At 47.1% G+C, this 22,710-nt stretch overlaps 1 protein-coding gene across 1 annotated transcript in view; it reads left to right on the top strand.

Annotated features, from left to right (window-relative positions):
• The window catches only part of ITGB8 (integrin subunit beta 8), a 341,438-nt gene that overhangs the window by 153,668 nt on the left and 165,060 nt on the right, over nucleotides 1-22,710 (top strand). Inside the window, exons 6-8 of the mRNA XM_029589046.1 lie at nucleotides 3,285-3,443; nucleotides 20,161-20,256; nucleotides 20,350-20,439. Coding sequence (XP_029444906.1) covers nucleotides 3,285-3,443; nucleotides 20,161-20,256; nucleotides 20,350-20,439 — 345 coding nt within the window. The remainder of the gene's footprint in view (nucleotides 1-3,284; nucleotides 3,444-20,160; nucleotides 20,257-20,349; nucleotides 20,440-22,710) is intronic.

The raw sequence follows: 22,710 nt of genomic DNA on the forward strand, positions 1-22,710 counted from the left end.
CCCTTTCTTGCAAACAGAGATTAGAGTGCCCAGGGGGGCTTTCCTTTTGGGATCTCATACACCCATATCGAGATCTTCCCAAGTCACTGGATGTATCTCAAATTTGTGGTGGGAAAACAACACTTCCAGTATCATGTGCTGCCTTTTGGGCTCACATCAGCCCCAAATGCCTTTATAAAATTCCTGGCTATGGTGGCAGTGCACCTTTGTAGAATGTGAGTTTCTGCTTTCCTGTATGTGGACGACTGGCTGGTTGAGCACCTCTCGGGCAGGGGCCAATAAGTCCATGTGCTTGACTATCCAGGTGTTGCAGACACTAGGGTTCGTTATCGACTGCCCCAAGTCCCATATAAGCCCCTCACCTCAATTGGACTTTATTGGAGCCCTGCAAGACACAGCTCAGGCTAAGGCATTCCTGCTTCGACAAAGAGCCATCAACTTGATGACCATTACGGCAGGGATTCAGATGAGCCAGCAGGTGTAAGCTGGGCACATGTATAAGGTGTTAGGCCATATGGCCTCAACAGTTCATGTCACTCCCTTGACACATTTACACATGAGAGAGGCCCAATGGACCCTGAGGTCGCAATGGTGTCAGGATACGCAGAACCTCCAGGACCGCATCCGAGTCACCGCACCTCTCTGGGACTCTTTGTCCTTGTGGTGAGTAATTTCAAATCTGGAACAGGGAATTTCCTTTCAAAGTTCTCCTACCCAAAATGCCCTCAACATTGATGATTCCACCCTGGGTTGAGGAGCTCATGTAAATGGCTCAGCACTCAGGATCTATGGTCCACTCAGGAACGTATTTATAAAATCAATTTCCTGGAGCTCCCGGTGATGAGGTACATGTTATGGGCTTTCAGAGATCATCTGTCCAAAACAATTGTCCTGATCTAAACAGACAACAAGCAGGGAGGTATGGGATCTTACCCTGTGCCAGGACACGGTCTAGATCTGGTCATGGACCCTATCCCATGGGATGGTGCTCAGAGCTATGTACTTAGCCGGAATGGAGAATTTGATAGTGGACAGACCGAGTCGCGCTCCCAGATGCCATGAATGGTCTCTGGACCAAGCGGTTGCTAATTGGCTCTTCCACTTCTGGGGAAGCTTGTATGTGGACCTTTTTGCAGCACCTTGGAACAAAAAAGTTCCTCAGTTCTGCTCCCTAAACAGGACATGTGACAATCCAGCCTCAGATGCCCTTGCCCAGCATTGGGGAAAGGGTCTCTTGTATATGTATGCTCTAGCTCCACTGATAGCAAAAACTCTCTTGATGCTTCAGGAGGACAAAGGGTCTATGATCCTCATAGCCCTTCATTGGCCGAGATAGGTCTGGTTTATCTTCCTCCAGGAGATGTCCATTTGGAACCTGATCAGACTGGGGATTTCCTCAGATCTCATCACACAGGATTGAGGCAGGTTGTGACATCCCATCCTCCAGGACCTGTCCATTACAGCCTGGATGTTGAGAGGTTAATAATTGCAACCGCTTGATCTCTAAAAAGATGTGTCTCAGGTTCTGGTGACTTCCAGAGAGCATTCTACTAGAAAGTCCTATGGACTGAAGTGGAGGAGGTTTTCCATGTGTTGCGAGCAGAAGGCCCTAGATCCGTTTTCCTGCTCCCCACAAAAAACTGCTTGATTACCTTCTACAACTATTGGAGGCTGACTTGAAGGCCAACTCCGTTAGAGTTCATTTAAGTGCAATTGGCGCATACCACCATGGTGTAGATGGTAAGCCCATATCTGTACCAGCTATGGTTATCTGTTTCATGCGGGGCCAGGTTCAGTTGAAGTCTCCCCTAAGGACTCCTATTGTGTTTTGGGACTTCAATGTGGTCTTAGCTCAGCTGATGAAAGATCCCTTTGAGCACTGTGCTCCTCTAAAGTACCTGATCTGGAAGGTCATATTTCTGGTGGCGGTCACTTCAGCAAGCTCCAGGTCTTAGTGACTTATCTACCTTACATTGTTTTTCCATGAGAGGGTTATCTTGTGTACATACCCTAAGATCATGCCTAAGGTACTGTCAGACTTCCATCTTAACCAGTCCATCATCCTGCCAACATTCTTTTCTAGGCCCCATTTGCACCAAGGCAAATGAGCCCTGCACAGTTTGGACCACAAAAGAGCCTTAGCCTTCTGTCTGGAGTGGATAGAAGCCCATAGACAATCTGCCCAACTTTTTGTTTCTTTTGATTGGAATAAGTTGGGCATTGCCTTTGCCAAACAGACACTTTCTAATTGGCTAGCAGACTGCATCTCCTTCTGTTATGCTCAGGCAAGATTGCGCCTTGGGGGCCATGTCAAAGCTCACTATGTCAGAACCACCATGGCAGTGTTGGTGGCCTAATTGCAAGGAGATCTGCGGGGCTGCAACATAGAATTTTCTCCACTCATTAACATCACATTGTTGTTTGGATATGGATGGCTGTCATGACAGCAAGTTTGGCCAATCTGTCTTTCAGAATTTGTTTAAGGTTAGAACTCAACTCTGTTCCCACCTAGGGCCTGTTGTTTGTGTTCAGGCTTCCCCCCATTACTAACAAAATTAGTTGTTGTTCTGCTCGTTGGCACCTATTATGATATTTTGTTGGTCTCCATTTTTGTTGGGAGGCAGCCTGTAGCTAGAGATTAGCCCATGTGTGAGAACTACTATCCTGCTTGTCCTTGGAGAAAGCAGAGCTGCTTACCTTTTACAGGTGTTCTCTGAGGACAGCCGGATCTCAGTCCTCATGAAACCTGCCCTACAATCTGCGGAGTGGGTTTCCACTACGTGGGTTTCTTCTCCTTATTTATTTTATCCTCGAATTGTATATTATATGACTGAAAGAGACCCCGCGTGGACGCGAGGTATAATGCATGCTGAGCATGCTCAATGAGGCTCAGTCCTAATTCTAGAAACTTTGCAATAAGTCTTCCATGCCGGGCTCCATCCAATTATATCACCCATGTGTGAGGACTTAACATCCTGCTGTCTTCAGAGAACACCTGTTACAGGTAAGCAACTCTACTATATATTAAGACTTTTTTTTCTATGCTATGCCTATGTGAAAAATGGTTAGTAAATCAGAACCATAGTCAGTATAACTGGCAATGAGACAAAATTCAGCTTTATAGTACTAAAGATTGCCTTGATCAAAAATCACATAAATGGCAATCCTTCTCTTTAATCTGCCAAACAAAGTAAATATACATATTTCATTGAAAGTTCCATGTTATTAAAATGTAATGTTAAAAAGAAAAACAATTTAATTTCTCATCTGTACTTTTACCTTAGAGGCAGATTGGATGGCGTAAAGAAGCTAAGCGCTTACTTCTAATGATGACTGACCAGACCTCACACTTAGCCCTGGACAGCAAACTAGCTGGGATTGTTGTGCCTAATGATGGAAACTGTCATCTGAGTGATAATGTGTATACCAGATCAACCAGCATGGTAAGGTATCAGTGACAGATGATGATCCTTTTATTTTTTATGAAGGCAATAGGAGAGAACCCAAAGATGAGAGTGTAGGTTCTCCAGTGTTAAACAGAAAATAAAGACCACCAGGGATTTTTCAGTCTGCTAAATAGCTACACAAGTTGCTGAAGTACTTGGGTAACACTACAATTGAAGGTAGAGTATCGAGTGCTTTTCATCCATCACATGTTCCTCAGCCATCTTCATTCACTGTCTCACTTAAGAATTTGAGCAGCTTGTGTTTTCATTCTCTAGTCTAAACAATGAGCTTGGTGGACCTTTCTTCTAATATTGGTTTGTATCACACCAGCCATGCCAGGTTTATTTGCAAACCCCAGCTTCACAAATTTAACAGTATTCAATTACCGTTGCTTCTTTTTGTATTATTTTTTTTTGGTTCTTAATGTATCAGGACCTTCTAGGACTCCAACTACATTTTTAGGATTTAAGAGGACAGTTTCCAAAGTAATTTATCCACGTAAATCATCCATCTGAAAATTGCCTTCCCTCAATGATACTCCACTTTTATCCATGTTATAAGGAGGCATTCCTGGGGTCATGTTTAGATTGGAGGAGGAAAACAGTATGCGTAGATTGCAATTTCATATGTATGTACATTATTTTCCATGCAGAAAAGCAGGTACAAGTGTCCATGGAAATATTTTACCTGGGACAAATTTCAAAGGGAAAATACATGAGTATTTTGCCTTTGAAAATTGGTACAAGCCATTCTCAAGAATCACAGGGGAGTGTGAGGAAAATTCAAAGTTGCAGTAGAAATAAACTCAATAATTTTAATGGTAATTAGACTTCAAATCACCTTGGTGGATTATATATTTAAAGTCTACCATTAAAATTATTGAGTTTAGTTCTACTATGATTTGGAATTTTTCTTACACTGCCCTGTGATTCTTGACTGTTTAGTGTGAGGTTTTCTTCTGGTCCACTCCGTTGATTATTTTGATACAAAGCCATTCTCAACCAAATCAAATCTTAGCCTGCTCATCTGACACTGTCATCTATATGTCCGAGCCCCACATTAAACTTAATATAGCAAAGACAGAAATCTTTCTCCCCAAGACAACCTCCCTTCTCCCCTGTTTCTCTATGTCTATGGATAACACTATGATCCTCCCTATCCCCTCAGCCCATAATGTTGAGGTCATTTTTTACTCCTCTTTCTATTTCCCTACACAGATCCAAAACTACCCTACTAAATCTTGTCATTTCTATTTCTGTAATATCACCATTCTCCTAGGACAAGCAGAATGGTAGTCCTCACAGATGGGTGACATCATCAGATGGAGCCCGGCACAAAAAAACTTTTGTCAAAGTTTCTAGAAATTTTGACTGGCACACTGAGCATGCCCAGCATGCCCAGCATGCCGCTATCCGCGCGTCCAAGTGAGGTCCCCCTCCAGTCTCTTTTTCTGCAGTGCAGTTGCCGCGCGGTTTTTAGAGCTATGCTTCTTTTTCATTTTTGTATCTGAAATCAGGTTTTTTCCATTCCATTGACGGGTCGGTGTCTCTCCTCTGCACAGTAGGTAGAAAATATTTTTCCTTCTTTTTTGCGGTCGATTCCCAGCATCCCACTTCTTGATGGCCTCTGGTCATTGACCGCGCGCCGGTTATTTTTCATGGTGTCATCTGGCTTTCGTCGGTGCCCCCAGTGCCCGCAGAACATGCCCATCACAGATCCGTATGAGATTTGCATCCTCTGCCTGGGGGCTTTGCACGACTTCCGAGGATGTCAGCTGTGTGACAGAAGACTCCCCAAGGGCCGTCTGGGGCGTCTTGACAAAATGGAGAAGCTTTTCAGTTCCAAAAAGTCCGCTCCATCCACACCCATGTCGGAGTCCTCAACACCTGGGGGTTGAGGGGAGCCACTTGATATGCTCCCTCTCACTTCTCCTCCAACTACATCTTCGAAGGACTGAGGGAATCAGTCTTCCATGATCTCATCGGTTTCCAGGACATCAGGATCCTCTGCTTCCTCGGCACCAGGGAAAGACCAGGAGATCTCGCAAGCATCAACACCGGTCGCCATCTGCACATGGCTCCAGTTCTGAAGTGGTACCGGCGGCTGCCATACTGCCACTGAAGGGACCCCATGGTTCAGAGGCCCCATTCTCCGATATACCTGGGAGTCCAAGGCATTCCCCACCGATATCAGTGCTGGGTACCGTGCCTCCTCAGAGAACCAAGGAAGCATTGGTGACGCCTCGTTCCCCCCTCACTTAGTCCTGGCCTCACCCGTCTTTCAGGAGGAGTTGGACCGCAGGGTGCAGAGTGTGGTCCCCATGCCAGTGCCGGAACCTCCGCCCTCTAGTTTGGTGCCCCTGCTCGAGTATCTGCACGTCCTCCTTGGCACTTTTCCAACACAACCGGTGCCCGAGGGTCCTTCGGTTCCCCAGCAGCCACCGATGTTCCCCTAGGGAGCGATTCCCATTATTGGGTCCTCCGAGGAGGACGATGCAGCCGGTGCCATGTTTCCAAGGCCTCGGTTCCCTGAGCCTTTGCCCAGGCCTCTGGCCTCCCGTGGCCCCCAGTTCCACCATTACCAGAGGGACTGTCAATTCCCATGGTGCCCTCAGTGCCTTGGAAACCTTCGGAGCCCAGGGCTAGGGTTCTCCACAGGCCTTGCTCGAGCAAGCCCGAGGGCCTTAGAGAAAAAGAAGGCCCTTATGACCCGTGGGGGGATAATTCCTTGGAGTCTTCGTCTGAATTCTCGGACGACCTCCTCTCCGAGCCTTCCCCACCGGAGGAAAGGCGTCAGTTCCCCCTGAGAGGACCTCTCTTTTGCAGGGTTTTTCAAGGCCATGGCTGAAGCTATTCCCTTCCAGCTTCTCACGGAAGAGGATGCGCAACACAAGATCTTGGAAGTAATCCAATTTGTCGATGCTCCTAAGGAAATTGTGGCAGTTCCTATCCATGACATCTGTAAGGATCTTCTCCTTCGGATGTGGGAACACCCGATCTCCATATCTCCAGTAAATAAGAAGGCGGACTCTACCTATTTGGTACAGCAGGCCTTAGTGTTTGAGAAGTGTCACCTCCCTCACCAGTTGGTGGTTGTGGAGTCTGCCCTAAAGAAGGCCAAGCGCTCGTGCACCTATGCCTTCACCCCTCCAGGGAGAGAACATAGGGAGCTATATGCTCTGGGTAGGAAGGTCTTTCAGGGTGCTATTTTCATCACCCGTATTGCTGCCTGCCAGTTGTATATGACCGAATACAACCAATCAGTTTGTTTAAATCAAGTGAGAGATAGAGCCCTTGCATTGGCAGGTCCGAATTTATGGAACATGCTCCCGGTAGAAATCAGATTGGAGGTGAATTTTAAACAGTTTAAAAAAGGATTAAAAACATGGCTTTTTAAGGAGGCATATTCAATCAGCCTTGAAGTCTGTTTTATGCTCTACTTTTTACTGTTTTATGTTTTAGCGCTCTGATTTTATTGTTTTAGCTTTTAGGTATTTTAGAGTTTATACAGTGGCTTATCTCAGGAGAAAGGAGGCATGAACAGGAATCTTTGATGTATTTTAGGATTATTTTATGAAATGTTGCTATTGGTTGTAATTTTTTAAGTTCTATATGTATTTTATTTGATTGTTTTATTGTTTATAATGTATTTATTGCTGTGAACCGTTGTGATGGAACCCGAGTGACGGTATATAAGACCCAATAAATAAATAAACAATAAATAAATAAAACCTGTGGAAGCAGGTATGGGACCTCGCAGAGGGGCTGCCGTAACAGCAACAGGAGTCACTCTCTGCCATTATCCTGCAGGGTCTGGAAGCTGGAAAACATGAGGTGAGATCCATCTATGATATGTTTGAGACAGTGGCCCGAGAAGCTGCCATGGGCATTGCTGTCTGTAGAATGGCATGACTCCGGGCTTCTGACCTCCACCCAGGGGTGCAGGTGAAGCTGGCTGAACTCCCATGCACAGGTGACAACCTTTTTGGGGACAAGGTCAGAGATGTGGTAGCTCAGTTGAAGGACTACCACGAAACTTTCCAACAGCTTTCCGCTAGCGCTTCAGATGCACCCTCCTCTGCCAGGAAGTCTTCCACACCAAGCTCCAGGAAGCCATTTTACAGGCAGCAGAAATATTATCCCCCCACCTCTCGGGCTCGCATGCCACGTACTAGATCTGAGGGCTGCTCCCGTCAACAGTGGGCACCTAGGCCCCAGCTGGTGCCTCAGCAAGCCCCAGCTATGGGTTTTTGACTGACAGCAAGGGAGCATAAGTCAGCAAAACGTACCTCTGGCACTGGATCCCTCAGTAGGAGGCAAGCTTATTGGCTTCGCCCACCACTTCAGACCAATGGGTCCTTACCATAGTCTGCCAGGGATACCATCTCATTTTCAGAAGGCTTCCAGATAACTCTCCCCCATGTCCATCATGGGGTTCATCCGCCCAGCAGGTCATACTTCAGACAGAACTGTCTACCCTTCTCATGGCAGAAATAGTAGAGCCGTTCCTCACCCTCAGCAGGGCCGAGGGTTCTATTTAAGGTATTTCCCATACCGAAGAGAAACAGAGACTTACACCTCATGCTCGACCTCATGGCATTAAACAAATTTCTCTTAAAATAAAAGTTCAAGATGGTTTCTCTGTACACTCTGATCCACCTCCTCAAAAGTGGAGACTGGTTCTGCTTCCTCGATCTCAAGGAAGGTTTCGCTCACATAGCTATCTTCCCTGGCCACAGAAAATACCTTTGCTTCATGGTGGGGAAGGCTCACTACCAGTATAATGTGTTGCCTTTTGGGTTGGCCTCAGCCCCTCGCGGTTTCACCAAATGCCTAGTGGTGATGGCTGTGCATCTCAGGTGCTGTAAGGTGCACGTCTTCCCATACACGGACGACTGGTTGATGATTCACGCACAGGGGCACTGAACACTTTGGCCCTGACCATGCAGACCTTGTAGTACTTGGAATTTGTTATCAGCTACCTAAAATCTCACCTCTGCCCTTCTCCCTAACTGGATTTTATAGGAGCCAGGCTGGACATGGCACAGGCGAAAGTGTTTCTGCCCCACGATCGGGCTCTTGCCCTTGCTCCATTGGCAACCTTCATGTGCAGCAGATGGCATGTAAGTGCCCGCCTTCTGCTCCGCTTGTTAGGCCACATGGTGGCTTCAGTCCATGCTACCCCGCTCGCCCGCTTGTGCATGCAAAGGGCGCAATGGATCTTGTGGTCACAATGGCAGCAGGCCTCACAGGACCTCAAGACCTGTCTCTCCATCACGTAAACTCTGAGGACCTCTCTGTCCTGGTGGGAGAACCTCTCCAACTTGGAGTGGGGAATTCCCTTCCAGTCTGCCGTGCCTCAAGTAGTCCTCACCACCAACGTCTCTTCTCAGGGCTAGGGAGCCCATGTGGACGGCCTCCATACACAAGGTCTCTGGACTGCTCACGAAGCTCTCTGTCAAATAAACATTTTAGAGCTTTGGGCGATCCGTTATGCCCTCTGAGGGTTCCGGGACCAGTTTTCACACAAGGAAGTCCTGGCTGGCTGATTGCATCGCCTTCTGATATGCGCAAGCGGGCCTTCAGCTAATAGGCCGAACGTTTTCCGTGCTGGGCTTCATCTGATGATGTCAACCATCTGTGAGGACTAACATCCTGCTGTCCTAGGAGAACACCTGTTACAGGTAAGCAACTGCGCTTAATCCATTCCTTCCTTTCTGAACACACTACCAAAACTCTTAGCCATACTTTCTTCACCTCCCACATAGACTACTGCAACCTACTCCTCACACATCTCCAACTGAACCCCCTCTCTCACTACAGTCTAAATTCAGTGCACAACTTATCTGTTGCAAATGTCACTACACCTATATAATCCCTTTCTCAATTTATTACATTGGCTCCCTCTCAATTCTCACACACCAGTGGCGTAGCCAGAAATGAATTTTTGGCTGGGCCCAAGGTTAATATGGATGGGCATTAAAAGTCTGAGCCATGGAATTCATATTCATATTGATAAATACTTTCTCTCTCTCACACACACACACACACCTGACAATAGATTTCTAAATAATCTGCTACAGCTGTTATACAGTTACACCTGTATTATGGAATACACTCAAACAGGAGCAACCCTGTCGATGAAAAGGCAACACTACAAATATTAAATCAGGCCCTAAAAACCAATACACCTCTTATTAGGAAAACAGAACTAGCAAGCAGCTATAGATCCCCACACAGAAATAATTGTAAAACTATACTAATAAGCAGAATAAATGTTTCACAACAACTATGAACAGAATAACATCCAACAATTAAAAACTCATAAAAAACTATTAAAAATTCTCCAAATACCAATAAAATATTTTTTAAAAAGCAGACACATCATATAATATTAAATAATTAAAATGGCAGTCAATCAAGAAAAATAAACTTAAAAAGCCATCTTTACTTACCCCCTCCAGTAGCTCTCCTACTCCTCTTCCATGCAGGCTGTAGCACACACCAGAAGCAGCAGTAGTGGCTAAGCTCTATACTCATAGTCTTCTTCCTTAGGGCCCATGTCTCTCACACACACACCATACCAGTCATGCCCCCCATGACCAGTTTCTGTCTCTCACACACCAATCATCTCCCAGTCTTTGACACACACACACACCAGTCACCTTCCTGAACAGTTTCTCTCATGCCATACACACACACAGGCTTCCCACTCCCATGTTCCACTTACATATATGGGCTTCTCACTCTCATAAACACTTTCTCACACACACTCACCAGTCTCTCACTGCATGCTTGTTCTCTCCACATGCACAGGCTTCTCATTCCCATAATCACTTTCTCTCTGTTACACACACACACACACCAGTCTCTCTCTCATTTCCATGCTCGCTCTCCATGTGCACAGGCTTCTCATTCCCTGAATCACATTCTCTCTCTCTCACATTCACATACACACCAGTCACACCGTCACCTTACCAACCAGTCTCTCTCTCATGCATGCACACACACACACAGGCTTCCCACTCCCATGCTCTCTCTCACATAATCAGGCTTCTCACTCCCATGCTTTCTTTCACATACACCCCCACAACACCAGGCTTCTTACTCCCATGCTTTCTCACATACCCAGATTTCTCACTTCCATGCTTTTTCTCTCTCACACACACACACATCAGTCACATCACATCCCTGACTGTCTCACACTCTCACATACACATCAGTCATCTCCTTGAGCAGTCACTTTCATTGTATCTCACATATACACATACATCAGCTCTCTGACCAGTTTCTCTCAATCACACACACATGCTCTCGATCAAATACATTCTCTCACTTTCACACAGTCTCTCAATCACACACAGGCAGGCTGGCTGCTTCTCTCTCTTTCTCTCACTCACTTCCTCTCCCCCCCCAGCACAAATGGTAGCTGCAGCTGCAGCAGCCTCCTCCGGCTCCAGCCCCCGCAGGCCAAGAAGGAAGAATTCCATCGGCCGCGGGAGGCTCATGATGCTGTCTCCTTTCTCGATCCCCGGCTGCTTAATTGCTCGGGGGCCGATGCTGCAGTGGCCGCTGCTACTTTATCACGCGGCATGGCTCTTTCTTCTTCCCGCGCACGGCGTATCACTTCCGGTTCCGGGTCCGGGGGGGGAAGTTGCAGGCGCGGGAAGAAGAAAAGGCCAGCCATGGGTGCCCCAGCTTCTTTTAGCACTGCTGCCGTTCCCACTGGGCTTCAACGTGCTGATAGCCCGGCGGCAACAGCAGCAGGGAAGAAAGAGCTTGCCCCTTCACACTCATTCCCCTCCCCAGAGACCCCAGCACTTCTCCTGCCTCTTTTCCCCCTCCTCCCCCGGGTGACCCCAACCCTCCCCTCACTCTTTTCCCCCTGTCCAACCAATTTAATAAAGATTACCAGCCTTTCTCTTGGAAGTGTGAGGTAACTGTGGCTGTGTAGTGTGCACCGCACAATGAAGGGAGCCAGCGTGCCGCGCGCCCGCACCACACATGCCTTGGTCACCTGACCCGTGACCAGTCTGCATCGTAAACGTGCGTCCGGCACGGTGCGCATGCACAAACTCCTCTTGGGCGGGTGGTGCAGTGAGCGGTCACGTGAGTCACGGCTGCTCAAAAAAGTAAACTCGCCGCCGATTGCCTGACTTTTTTTTTTCTTTTAGCTTTGCATGCTGCCGCCGCTGCATCCCGATGCTGCCTGCACGCTGCAGTGGCAAAAAAATCTGGCAAAAAAATTTGGGTGGGCCTGAATGGAAAGTGGATGGGCCACTGCCCACCCAGGCCCACCCGTAGCTACGCCACTGTCACACACAGTCCAAGCTTTTCTTACTTATCTACAAGCACATTCATTCTGCAGCTCTTCATTAACTCTTCTCCTTTATCTCTCTCTCCCTACCCTCCTCCTCAAGAACTGCACTCATCAGGCAGGTCAGTCTTATTTGTGCTCTTCAACTCCATAACCAGCTCCACACACCATGCTTTCCACCTTGCTGCTCTGTACGCCTGGGGCCTGATTTTCAAAAGCATTTAGACACTTAAAATTGAGTTTTACATGTGTAAATGCACTTTACCTATGTAAGTGGGCTTTTGAAAATTGCTACAATGTATACCAGGGATGGCGAACTCCAGTCCTCAAGGGCTGCAAACAGGCCAGGTTTTCAGAATATCCACAATGAATATGCATGAGAAAGATCTGCATGCACTGCCTCCATTGGATGCAAATCTTTCTCATGTATACTCATTGTGGATATCCTGAAAATCTGGCCTGATTTGTAGTCCTTGAGGACTGGAGTTTGCCATCCCTGATGTATGCCATTGACTTGTCCATAGGATTTATTCTCGTGAGTGCACTTTACGTGCATATATAGTATGTTACATTTACGCATGTATTGTGTTTGAAAATTGACCTACTGGCATAGACTTCCTGATTCGGTGCGTCATGCTCCCACTCTGATCTTATTTAAATCCAGCCTAAAAACCCACTTTTTAAAGTCTATTTTTAAATCTTAACCCCTGGTTTTAACCATTCTCTGAGGATAAGCAGGATGGTATGAAGTGGTTGATTCCCCCTTTGGTGCCAGTGCCTTGGTGCCATTAACGTCCGCCGTCATCGCCCTTTCGTTTCGCCCCATCATGGCCCCGCTGGGCACCTATGCTGTCCCAGGAACCGCGCCAGCTGGGTCGTTAATGCACCAATGAGGTATGAGGACGGGCATTGACTCAGATGGCGCGGTTCCTGGGACAGCATAGGTGCCCACGGGGCACTGAGGCCTCCCCCTACCGATATGGTGGTCATTGCTGGTTCCTTAGAGGAGAAAGCTCCACCGAGGCCAACAGAAACACTGAGTCCTATTGCCCCCTGTCCAGTTCTACCGATGCCTGCACTTTGAGACAAAGGCCGAGGATGAGGGTCCCTATGACCCCCCTGGGGGATGATCCAATGGAGTGCTCCTCCGAGGACTCTGATGGTTTTCCGTCAGACCCTTCTCCAGAGGAATGAAGGAAGTCCCCACCTGAGGACTTAACCTTCACAGGGTTTCTGAGAGTGATGGCAGAGGCATCCCATTTCAACTTTTGACAGAGGAGGATGCGAGGCACAAAATGCTAGAGATCATTCAGTTTGTGAAGCCACCTAAAGAGATTGTGGTGGTCCCAGTACACAAGGTCCTTAAGGGAGTTGCCGCTGAGGATATGGGAACACCCTCTCACAGTGCCTCCCATTAACAAGAAAGCAGACGGAGTCTACCTAGTTCAGAAGGCTGACTGATTCGATAAGCATCATCTGCCTCACCTGTTGATGGTGGTCACTTGGTCGCTCTCAAGGGGGCCAAGTGCTCCTCTTGGGAGGAAAGTTTTCCAAGGTGCCATGCGTATTGCCCGCATCACTGCCTATCAGTTCTACATGAGCCAGTACTCACGGGACATCTGGAAGCAGGTGCAGGAAGTGTCTGAGCAGCTGCCTCAATAGCAGCAAGACACTCTCATGTCACTGGTGCACAAGGTCTGGAGTGTGGAAAACACGAGGTCTGTGCTACCTACGATATTTTTTAGAAACAGCATCAAGAGACTGCAGCGGGAAACAGTGCCCGCAGAATGGCATGGCTACGGGCCTTGGATCTCCAACCAGAGGTACAGGAATGACTCACTGACATGCCATGTACTGGAGAGAATCTCTTCGGAGATAGGGTGAGGGATGATGTGGCCCATCTTCGGGACCACTCTGAGACCCTCCAGCAACTCTCCACCAATACTCCGGATCCATCCTCCTCATCTAGTAGGCCATCAAAACCAGGGCCTAGGAAGTCTTTCTTTGACCAAAGGAAATATTATCCTCTGCCTCCTCACTCCCGTCAACACCATCAGGGATTCTGCGGCCATCCCAGGCAGCAGAGAGCCCCCAAATCCCAGCCAACTCCTCAGTCAACTCCGGGGGTGGGGTTTTGACCCTGTTCTTAGAATGTCTCTTCTCAATGCATATAAAAGTAAATGTGAAATTGAGTTTATGTGCTTAAATGGCTTTGCAAAATCACTCTTTTATTCCTTGAAAGCAATGCAGAGGGCTTTGAATTGAGTGTGATAGGGAACTGGTAGCCAGGGTAAGTTCTGGAGGATTAGGGTAAAGAGGTCTCTGTAGCTGCAGTCAGATAAAATCTGTGCTGCAGTAATTTGCACAAGTGCACACATTTTAAGAGTTTTCGTGAGAGACCTATATACAGCATGTTGCAGTAATCTAGTCGGAATAGGAATTTTAATTCTTCAGGGGCACAGAGGAGGTATCTAAATTTAATATCACTGTTTTGATGGAATTTAGCTTGAGTTTATTGGAGGTGGCACATTTCCAAGTCTATGCAAGACAATGATTTATCATGTGCACAGTTATGTCTCTGTCATATCCAAGAGACATAAAGATCTGAATGACATCAGCATAGATAAAGCTTTGGAGCTTGGATTTCCTGATCACGTCAATTAAAGGCCTGAGGTAGATATTGAAAGAGCTAGTAGGACTGATGTTTGTGGTACACTGTAGGACAGAGGAGACAGAGTTACCCAGAATGACCTGTGGAATTCTTCCTGTTAGAAACAAATGAAAACCAATTCAAGGCTGGGAATCACCAACCCAATCTTCCAGGATCTCACCTCCTGCCTGGATCTCAGCTGCCCTTACATGATGCTGGCTTCCCCGTGCAGCAGAAGGCTGCCAGTCCCGGGCCACCAGGCTCCCGACTAGCATGGTCGCTGCCCTCTTTGCGCCCGACACTGTTGATGACACCTGCACGACGTAGGCCTCCTTAGGCACGCATGTGTGTCTTAGGCCTGAATTTAAAAGGATCATGTCAGGAGCCTCCCATGGTTCCTGTTGATGACATCAGCCAGTTAAGGTCTATAGAAAGTTTCCAAACTCAGACTTCTTCGCCTCGGCAATAAGTTGGCTTCTCCAAAGTGTGTTTGCCTCAGCATGCCTGTGTTCCTGTTCCCAGCTCTTCATTCCGGTGTTCCAGTCCTTGTTCCTCTGCTCCAGTCCTTGTTCTGGTCTTTGCCTTCGGTTCATGGTTTTTTTTGTGGTCGGTCTTCCGCTCCTGTCTTCCTGAGTTCCTGGTCCTCATTGTCAGTCTCATCGTCCTCCATCCTCCTCTCTGTTCCTCGTCTCCTTCAGATTGACTTCTGGCTTTGAATTCGGATCGGACCGTGACTCTGACTGAATTTCTCCTGCCACTGTCCTCCGCCCAGGCACTGTCACTGAATGAACTCTGCCTGCCTCCAACCTCAGCCTGAACCTGTCCTTGATTGCCTGCCACCTGCCATGACTGCTGCTGGACTGTGACCTCGCTCCTCATCTGTGTTGTGGCCTGAACTTCTCGGCTCGACAGATCTTCACCTCCATAGAGGCCTGCGCCTAAGTCCAGCTGGCCCAGGCACCCAGGGGCTCAACCTAAGGGTAAAATGGGCTATTGGTGAAGCCCCAATTGGGCTTCTGCTTCAGCCAGCAATGCCTGCCGACAGTGGGTACTTGCAAGACCCCCTCCACCTCGGCCCAAGGGTTCATGCTGAGGTCATGAACCCGGTGGATCTGTCCGCATTACAGGCGATTCCTGGCCTAGCCTACAAAGTACAGGCACAAAAAGCATCCTTGGAACTCATGGCCACTGCTATGGATGTCTCATGGCACAGTTGAATACCTTGACTCAGCCCATTGCTCCGTCTCCCCAGTGGCAGTACTAGTGCCGCTCCAGTCCCCCACTGACCTGTTATCCAACTAACTGCACTGTCCTGGTATGCCAGGGATCCAAAACAGTGTCGGGGATTCCTTAATCAGTGCTACATGCACTTCCCCTTCAGGCGGCAGTTTTTCCTAAGGATTTGGTGAAAACTACCTTTATAATCTCACTCTTTCATGGGAAGGTGTTAGACTGGGCATCTCCCATGTGGGAGTGCACCAACCCAATCTTCCAGGATCTCCAACGATTAATGACTGCCTTCAAAGAAGTCTTTGATGAGCCCGCCATTTGCCCATGATGGGCTCCAACCTCCTGCACCTGTGCCAGGGTACTCAGACCTTAACCAACTACTTGATTGAGTTCCAGACCATGATCACATAATTGAATTGGCAGGGAAACAGTGAGATAGCATTCTTCTTGGAGGGCCTATCACCAAAAATCAAGGATGAGCTTGCGGCTCGGGAGTTGCCGACTTCCTTAGAAGCACTCATTGACCTCATGAGGAAGATTGATAGAAGCTTCTAGGAGAGGTCCCGAGAGAACACCACAAAGAGAGATAGAACCTATGCACCATTGTGTCAAGATTTGGGCCTGCCTGATTTCTCCACCTCGATAGCCTGCCACCAGAGGATCCCATGCAATTGGGTTGGACCCTTGAGAAGACCAGGCGCAGATTGCCTGGCCTTTGTCTATATTGTGTAGCCCCATGCCACGTTAGTGCAGTACCCTGTGAGGCAGCTGAACATATGACTCTTAGTCTGGCTACGCCATCTCCCTAGTTCCTCGTCTGCCTCCTTGAGTCAGTCCTCAATGTGCTTCTGTTGTCAAGGAGAATTTTATGTGACAGGAACTTGTGGATCGGTTCCTAATTCTGAAGATTTCCTTTACACCACAGGTGGCACTTTCTTTCGTCCATGGTGACCCCCTTCCTGGGCTGGTGACTTGTAACACAGTAACCCTCACGTTAAGAATAGGACCCGTGCACACGGAAGTCATCAGTTTCAATGTTCTGCCTAGAGCCATGAGTCCTGTCATCCTAGGTATACCATGGTTGTGGAGACACTAGTCACAGTTTGACTGGTCCACTGCGGAACTCACCCATTGGGGACCAAGATGCATGGGATCTTGCTTGGGGTTTGAAGGCCCACCCCCCCCCCCCCCCCCCGCTCGTGGGTTGTGTCTTCCTTCCAATCCCTGGCAGAGAGACCTGATGAATGTAAACCTTCTTGCAGCATCTCCAGAAAAACATGCTTAGAATAGTCTTTGGGCAATTAAAAGAACAATTGGAACAAGAGATCCGAGTATAAGACCTTAGAGAAGGAACACTGTCTTGTCAAGAAAAGATTCAAGTTCAATATTGCTAAGAAGGATGAAGAGATCCGAACCCTATGTACCCTTCATGGTAGAGAGGACACTCTCTCACTGCTGGTCTGCCCAGAAGAGGTCATCTTTATGCATGAGGTTCCTTTGCTGTCTCCAAAATTGCATGAACTAGGGGACAAAACCAATTGTTTGGTTGTGGGAACTACCTCACGAGCCAAGAAACCCGTAAGGATCTTAAGGGTTCTTCATGTTCGGTACCTCTGCAAACTCAAGGCCTCAAGAGGGGGGCTTAAGTTGGGGGTACTGCTATATTTGGCGGTCCGCAGGCTAACCCTGTGAACCGCCACACTCATCTCCTGCCTGGATCTCCTCCACCCTCACCTGATGCCAGCCCCATGTGGCTGATGCCTGCTAGTCCTGGGCTGCTGGGCTCCCGACTAGCGTGGTCGCTGCCCTTTTTGCGGCCGATGCTGCTGATGACACCCACGTGACGCAGGCCTCCTTAGGTGCACGCGTGTGTCTCAGGCCTGAATTTAAAGGGATAACATTGGGAGCCTCCCGCCGTTTCTGTTGATGACATCAGCCAGCTATGGCCGATAAAAGGCCTCCAAACACAGACTTCCTCACCTCGGCAAGACATCAGCCAGCTATGGCCGATAAAAGGCCTCCAAACACAGACTTCCTCACCTCGGCAATAAATCAGCTTCTCCAAAGTTTGCTTGCCTCAGCGTGCCTGCATTCCTGTTCCCAGCTCTTCGTTCTGGTGTTCCAGTTCTTGTTCCTCTGCTTCAATCTTTGTTCCTGGTCTTCATCTTCAGTTTGTGTCTTCTTCTGTGGTCAGTCTTCTGCCCTGAATTCCTGGTCCTGGTCGTCCCTCTCTTTGATCTCCATCATCCTGCTCTCTGTTCCTCGTCTCCTTCGGGTTGACTTCTGGCTTTGACTTCAAATCGGACCCTGTCTCTGACCGAACTCCTCCTGCCACTGACCTCTACCTGGACACTATCACTGAGGGAACTCAGCCTGTCTCCGACCTCAGCCTGAACCTGACCTTGATCACAGACCACCTGCCCTGACCGCTGCTGGATTCTGACCTTGCTCCTCATCTGTGTGCTAGCCTGTAGATCTCAACTTGAAGATCTTCACCTCCACAGAGGCCTGCGCCTAAGTCCTGCTGACCCCAGCATCCAAGGGCTCAACCTAAGGAGAACGTTGGCTGGTGTTGATGAAGCTTCAGTTGGGTCTCTGCTTCAGTCAGCTCTGCCTGCCAACGGTGAGGACCTGCAGGACCCCCTCCCTGCTGGTGGGGCCAATTCCATCACACCTGCAACAAAAAACTACTGCCTAAATGGCTAATAAGAGTTAAAAAAAAAATATATGTTAAACATATGGGCCGGATTTTCAAAAGGTTACGCACGTAACCGGTCATATGCATGCCGGGCCTATTTTCAAAAGACCCGGCGATGCACGTAAAGCCCCGGGATGCGTGTAAGTCCCGGGGCTTGCAAAACGGGGTGGACCGGAGTGGGGGTGGGGCCAGAGGCTCCAGGCACAGTGGCCATTTGCCGCTGTACTGGGGATTGCACACCGGCAGTTGGCTGGCACGCACAACTTCAGGGCTGAAGTAAGTTTTGGAATAAAAGAAAAGAAAAAGGTAGGGGGAAAGGACAGGGGAGGTAGGGGAAGGGAAGGGGGGTAGGGAACAGGGGAAGGCAGCGCGGCTTGGTGCGGGCAAGGTGCACAATTGTGCACCCCCTTGTGCACGCCAACCCCCGATTTTATAACATATCTATGTGTGCGCCAGGTAGAGCGCGCACATGGACGTGCTCGTGCTGGTTTGAAAATCTACCCCTATATGTGTATGTGAATCAGAAAAACTGAAGTTTGTTACATCTTTATTTTTAATTGGTGTATTAGTACAAGTAGTTAATTACTTTGAAAATTATATCGGTTTGCTGGTCTGTACAATAACATGTGACCTATGTCCTGGTCAATTGCTGGTGGTTGCCAAGGTTTTATATTAATCCTACAGAATTTGTTTTGGTGCAATTTAATTTATTCATGTTAACCTCGTCCTTGTCAGCTTTTGGGCACAGGGACATACTATGAGCATCATGGATCAGGCATGGCCCCATAACCTCAAGGGGTTCCGGCATAGGGGGAAGAACGTCTTTCAAGGCCCTTAGGGTTTTCTGATGCTGGGGTTCTTCTGCTCACCAACCCAGTCACTCCAAAAATCACCACACTGACTCCCAAGTTGTTGTTAAAAAATAAAGTCTTTGCTGGCATTGATGAGTAAGTAAAAACAAGTTTAAAACTCTGGCATGCCAGTTAATAATGCACCAGACTGCAACACTATTTAAAAATCAGTACAAAAATATAGCTCCGTTTCTCTCCTTCTTTGGAATGATCACACTCCTCTTCCAGTAAGCTCTTTGGACAGCTATACTTCTCCTGGGGTCCTCACCAGTATATGCTTGGTAGGGAAAAACTCTCCTTCCACACTTACTTGAGGTTTCTTGCTGATCTCTTTGTCAGACAGATAGACTTTCAGGACCCTTCCTCAGTGGAACAGTTTCTTCTTGACAGTGAAACCGCCCCAAGGACAAAACCCTTTCTGTTTCTCTTCTTCTGAATGAACACTGGAATTCTAGGTTTTTTAATGGCACTTCTTGACTCCTTCCTCCCAGCAAGGCCTAGCCAACCTCTTCTCTGGGCCCTAGATACCTTTCCTAGGGAGGAAAAGCTACACTTTCCATTTATTGAAAACTTCCCTTTGGAGGGATCAGGCCCACTTTGAAAGGATGAGTACCCTTGAGAACTCCCACTCCTGGAATTCTTATTCCCTGCATGTCATGGGTGCAGACCCTTTTATTCAGACTCACAACTCCTCCCATTGGGGAGTGGCTCATCTACTAAATACTCCTACTTACACTAACATCCTTACAAGGGCAGGGTCTGGTTGAGACCTCTGCACCTGCTGATGAAAAACAGGCTTGTAGTGGCCATTGCTGCCATATCAGTAAGGAGCAATGCTGCTAGTAAGAGGCAATATTTGGCTCAACCGTAAATGTATAATTGAGTTATATTGTTGGCTACTCAGATCATTTTAGAAACATTTATTTTATTTTAGTACCACATATTTATTTATCTATTTTATCCAACAGGAGCATCCTTCACTTGGACAGCTTGCAGAAAAATTAATAGACAACAACATCATTGCTGTTTTTGCAGTCCAAGGGAGCACATTTCATTGGTATGAGGTGGGTTAAAATGTCATAATTATAATGGATACTTGTGTAACTTAATTATACTGATTGTGAATTTCCACAAATATTTGTTTTATATATATGTAGGATCTTTTGCCCCTGTTACCGGGTAACATTGCTAAACAACTAGAGCCTACAGCAGTAAATCTCAAAGAACTGGTGATAGATGCATATCAGGTATGTACTTCAAGATATTTTCCCTTTTTCATATTTCAAGGATAGAAGAAAATTTCTGAAAAAAAATCCCTCAGCTCTTATTGCACTTTTTTTTTTAAATAACAGATTTAGAACTTTGTAGTCAATATTTTAGGGTAGAACTTTGCAAGATCTTTTTGATGTCTATAGCAAATTGTTAATCACTGAACAAGGACATAAAGTGGTTCAAATGGACATGTGTCAAATTCATTCCATGCTGTCTTTGTTATTTTTAATTTCTTACAAATATAGATTAGATATCACATGACTTGACTGAATATACTGAATGAATATGGTAGCAGTAATTAGTAAACTGTAGAAGAGTTTCTATAGTAAACTATAGAAGAGTATAATAAAGTCATTACTAAATTATGAAAATTCATCCTAAAGCAGTATATGAGACATACCATGTTTTAGTAAAGTAAGATGCTAGTTGTTACTTTCTGCATTCTAGAATCTCTGTAGATAAAAATTCCATGTGTGAAAGGGAACAACAAATCAATGGGCATATACTACTGATTGCTAGACCACTGGATGATGAAGCGGATTGTGAAATGTTAACCAAGATAAGAAAAAGGTAGTAAAATTGACAATAATTATGGAAGATTTTGTTAACGTTTGGCTGGCTGTAGTCGTAAGCCCTTGACCAACAACTCTCTCCGACTCACCCCAGTGGCTCCTGCATCCTCACCATGCGTCAGGAATGCCGCCATGATCCAGCAGGCCCCAGTGACCAAAATGATGCTGATGACTCCACGCTGCATTATCCTGCTCTTCTCAATAGATGCATGCGTGCCGTGCATCTTAAAGAGTCAGTGGCAGGAATAGCCCTGCAGTGCCTAATGATGACATCAGCAGGCCCTCACTATTTAAGCATGGCCTGGACTGCCTAACGCTGCCATAGCAATGGGTCTCCTGCCTCAGCAATGGGTCCTCCTGCATTCCTGTGTTCCCGTATCCTCTTGTCCAGCCTTGCCTCGCCCAGCCTGCCTCGTGCAGCTTTACCTTACCCAGCCTGTCTCATCCAGCCTTATCCTGCTAGTCTTGCCCAGTGTCTGTCTGTCAGTTCTTGTCCTTCCTTAGTCTGTAATCCTGATATTGACTTTAGCCTTGGACTTGACCATGTTTTCCTGCTGCCTGGACCTGACTACGCTTGTTTGCCACCTGCCTCGACTCCTGGCCTGCTCCTGGTATCTTCAGTCTGCTTCCTGTCCTGACCCCAGCATGTCCTTGGACTTTTGTTCTCTCTCCATTGCCCTAGGGACCCATCTAAGCCCTGCCGGTCACCAGAACCCAAAGGCTCAACTTGTGGAAGAGGCAGTTCGGTTAGCTCCAGTCTGTTCCACTTTAATGTGCATTTGCCTGTTGTTGGCATAGCACCAAGGGCTCACTTCCATGCCATTCATCATAGATTTCAATTAACCAAGTATTGATTGGTTAAATGTCTCACTGAGGTATGCTAGGGAGGTGAAATTTCTGGATGCCATAAATGACTTTCATAGAGCAGCTAGTATTAGAACCAACCAGAAGGGGTGCAATGTTAAACTGGCTTTCATTGGATTGAGAACCTATTGCAGGGTATAATAGTAATGAAGCCACTTGGCAATAGTGATCATAATACAGTCAAATTTGGAGAGAAAACATTTTTAAAAATCTACCACAGTAGCATTTAACTTTAAAAAAGGAAACTATGGTAAAATGAGAAAGTTAGAAAAATATTAAAAGGAATAGTTACAAAGGTTAATAGTTGTATGAAGCATGGAGCTCTGTTAAAAATATCATTCTGAAACCTCAGAGAAAATGTATTTCATGCATTCAGAAAGGTGAAAGGAACATAAGAACATGCCATACTGGGTCAGACCAAGGGTCCATCAAGCCCAGCATCCTGTTTCCAACAGTGGCCAATCCAGGCCATAAGAACCTGGCAAGTACCCAAAAACTAAGTCTAATCCATGTTACTGTTGCTAGTATTAGCAGTGGCTATTTTCTAAGTCAATTAATAGCAGGCAATGGAATTTTCCTCCAAGAAGAAGAAGACCAAATAACTGCCAGCATGGTTAAATGGTGAGGTGAAAAAGGCTATTAAAGCCAAAAAAGGGCCCTGGCCTTTTACCTGGACCATACAGCAGCCCACAGGCAGTCCACATAGCTCTTTCTATCCTTTGACAGAAACAGATTGGGTGTTGCAGTGTTCAAGCAGACCTTTTAAAACTGGCTAGCGGATTGTATATCTTACTGTTACGTGCAGGCCAG

The sequence above is a fragment of the Rhinatrema bivittatum genome, chromosome 2, assembly GCF_901001135.1.
Source record: "Rhinatrema bivittatum chromosome 2, aRhiBiv1.1, whole genome shotgun sequence".
NCBI classification, from domain to species: Eukaryota; Metazoa; Chordata; class Amphibia; order Gymnophiona; family Rhinatrematidae; genus Rhinatrema; species Rhinatrema bivittatum.